The sequence below is a fragment of the Sinocyclocheilus grahami genome, unplaced genomic scaffold (genome assembly GCF_001515645.1).
Source record: "Sinocyclocheilus grahami isolate Dianchi unplaced genomic scaffold, SAMN03320097.WGS_v1.1 scaffold2897.1, whole genome shotgun sequence".
Lineage (NCBI taxonomy): Eukaryota > Metazoa > Chordata > Actinopteri > Cypriniformes > Cyprinidae > Sinocyclocheilus > Sinocyclocheilus grahami.
Genome location: NW_015508072.1, coordinates 25,832 through 29,069, shown reverse-complemented (window position 1 = coordinate 29,069; position 3,238 = coordinate 25,832). Strand labels below are relative to the sequence as shown.

The 3,238-nt window shown below is 33.7% G+C and overlaps 1 protein-coding gene across 1 annotated transcript in view; it reads left to right on the top strand.

Moving 5' to 3' along the window:
- The window catches only part of LOC107575794 (protein lifeguard 1-like), a 5,725-nt gene extending 2,620 nt beyond the window's left edge, over positions 1–3,105 (top strand). Inside the window, exons 2-5 of the mRNA XM_016262125.1 lie at positions 1,813–1,883; positions 2,095–2,295; positions 2,462–2,590; positions 2,875–3,105. Of these exons, the coding sequence (XP_016117611.1) occupies positions 1,813–1,883; positions 2,095–2,295; positions 2,462–2,590; positions 2,875–3,072 (599 nt within the window). The 3' untranslated portion in view covers positions 3,073–3,105. The remainder of the gene's footprint in view (positions 1–1,812; positions 1,884–2,094; positions 2,296–2,461; positions 2,591–2,874) is intronic.
- Positions 3,106–3,238: the final 133 nt, after the last annotated feature.

Below are 3,238 nucleotides of genomic sequence, written 5' to 3'. Positions count from 1 at the left end.
AAACATCAGCAACCAAAAATAACTATGTAAACACCAAAACGCAAGTATTAATCTGATTTTATTACATTTAGAGTAAGTGGCGAATAGTGGGTATCTAATGTATATAAAGCATCTATTGACAGTATAAGGTTGCGCTGCTGAGGCGAGGCTCCCGCAGCCTCTCCAGAAGAAATCAAAACGCGCAACACTAAGAAACTCCGCATCCTGAGTTAAACATTCAAAATGGAAAGTTTTTTGTTTTTTTTTTAAATGCAGTTAGTTAGGCAACATCACACAGCATTTTCACCATCACGACTGTTTAATAGTTCTATAAACAGTTCAATAAGCAAATACAATAATATTAGGTCGCTTACGTTTTAAGCGGAAACGGCGCATCTTACAGCAATCAGACAATTCATTGCTGATTGATTCCGTGTTTTGAACGAATCGGTTGAGTCAGTTTCATTAGCCCATCCATCAACATCTGATGAATCTGCCGTTTGAACGAATCGTTTGAATGAACGACTCAATGACTCACTCATTAAATGCTCACTACTGGCACCTACTGGCGTTTTAATTTCGTTGAAAAGTATAATTTCCACCATCATTTCTTGTTTGTATATTCAAAATTATTTTAAATAATCTCATAATATTATTTAATGCAGTTGTGTTTTTCAGGGTAAATGATTTAATTTGATAACGTATAGATAATCGCATTATTATAATTGAATTTATAGATCAAATGTAAGAATTTGAAATGACAACTAAAATCGGTTGAGTCAGTTTCATTAGCCCATCCATCAACATCTGATGAATCTGCCGTTTGAACGAATCGTTTGAATGAACGACTCAATGACTCACTCATTAAATGCTCACTACTGGCACCTACTGGCGTTTTAATTTCGTTGAAAAGTATAATTTCCACCATCATTTCTTGTTTGTATATTCAAAATTATTTTAAATAATCTCATAATATTATTTAATGCAGTTGTGTTTTTCAGGGTAAATGATTTAATTTGATAACGTATAGATAATCGCATTATTATAATTGAATTTATAGATCAAATGTAAGAATTTGAAATGACAACTAATGAGATTAGTGGGAAAATGCCCTCTGTAAAAAAAACGGCCTTGGATAAAAATTTTTTTTAAAAACACGCAGATTTATGTGTCACAGCTGATAGAAAACTGATGAGAATATTGTCTCAGAATAAATCATATTTGCAAAAAAACAAAACACACACTCACACTTATAAGTATAATATATATATATATATATAAGCTCGAAACTATAGAGCCCCACCCACATAACAAATCCCAATTTAACCCGTGTATATATATTATATATATATATATATATATATATATATATGTATGCGTGTGCGTGTGCGTGTGCGCGTGTGTGTGTGTGTGTGTGTATGTATGTATGTATGTACATACATACACACATATATATATATATATTCACAGTCATGTGAAGAAGTTAGGACACTATTGAATTCCATGGTTTTCCTTATCAGGACATATAACTGGTTCTTAAAATTTGGAAAATAAAACCTCAGATGAACAACAACACATGATATATTGCACTGTGTCATTGTTTATTTAACAAAAATAAAGCCAAAATGGAAAAGCCATGGGTGACAAAATTAGGACACTAATAACACTTTTTTTTTTGCATTCCAATTTGCTTAAATAGCAAAAGAAAAAAATCTAATGTGCTGTATTTAAAAATAAGAAAAACCCTCACAGCAGTGTTAACTATTTTTTGTAATTGAGGAAAGGTAATATAACAATAAATGTTATAGATGTGAATTTAATTTCTTAAAAAAGAATATAGGGAACTACTACTTTTGTTTATCAGCCAGGCACAGTTAATGGGCAATTATAGTAGTCTCAAAATGGTCAGATATTGGGAAATAAATGAAATAAAATCTCTAAAAATGTCACATTTAACATCATTATTACAGAGTGTACAGTATACACACAAATAAATTACAAATGTTTATTAAACACAGTTACTACAAATGGTCTTATCAAATGTGTGTGTGTAAATGGTGTATGTAGCAGTACAGTGTGTCAAAGAAAAACACGGTTTCTTTACTCTCTTCTCAGGTGTTTATGGTCTTGACCGTGCAGCTGTTGGTCACCTTCTCTTTTGTTGCCGTTTTCACCTTTGCAACTGACGTCAAAGTGTTTGTACGGAGAAATCAGTGGACATACTATGTCTCCTACGCTGTCTTCTTTGTTTCACTGATCGTTCTCAGCTGCTGTGGAGAGTTTCGCCGCAAACACCCATGGAACCTGGTGGCACTGGTACAACTGCCTATATTTACACGTGTTTTTATTCTATGTATTCTATGTTCTAGTTTTTATATGATTTAATATGATTTGCAAACTGGAAAAATTAGTTGTCTGCAATATGTTAAATATTTTTGTTAAATGTTTTAGTATATAGCTAACTGTATTTCTTCTTTCTCAGTCCATCCTGACCCTGAGTCTGTCCTATATGGTTGGAATGGTCGCCAGCTACTATGATACAGATGCAGTTATCATGGCAGTGGGCATCACTGCGGTGGTCTGCTTCACAGTTGTGCTTTTCTCATTGCAGGTTTGTTTGCTCACTGTAGCAGTCTCATAGTTTTTCTTCTTTTTATTTTATTGTATTGTATTGTATTGTATTCACACTTTGTTACCAAACAACATCTCAAGTTTATAATGACAGCATGTCAGGATTTCATAGTGTAGTTCACGGTTGTGGACCTTCCCATTCAACTATTGCAGAATTACTTTCCGAACGTTTGAACTAGGAGGTTTTATCAAGTGTCTTCCATGCATCCTTTGTATGCGGTAACCACCACTGATTGTCATTATCCTTCTCTTTTTCAAAAATAGAGCAAATATGACTTCACTTCCTGCTGGGGTGTTCTTTTTGTCTGTCTGATTGTCCTTCTCCTGGCCTCTTTCCTCTGCATCTTCATCCAAAACAAAATTCTCCACATCGTCTACGCCTCGCTCGGGGCCCTGCTGTTCACTTGTGTAAGTAAAACCATCAATACCTTAATATCCTTTAAAAAAAAAATGTTCACGTAAATGTATACTTCTGTGTTACGGAGACTGTTAAATTTGTCAGACCTTTTTTTCGTCAATCTATTCTTTACTTGCGTTATTGATAACTTTTAAAACCTTTGGCATTCTAGCTGTCAATTTATTGAAAAGAAATGTTAAGTTGTACAGCTGATCTTCTCTCTCTGGTTAG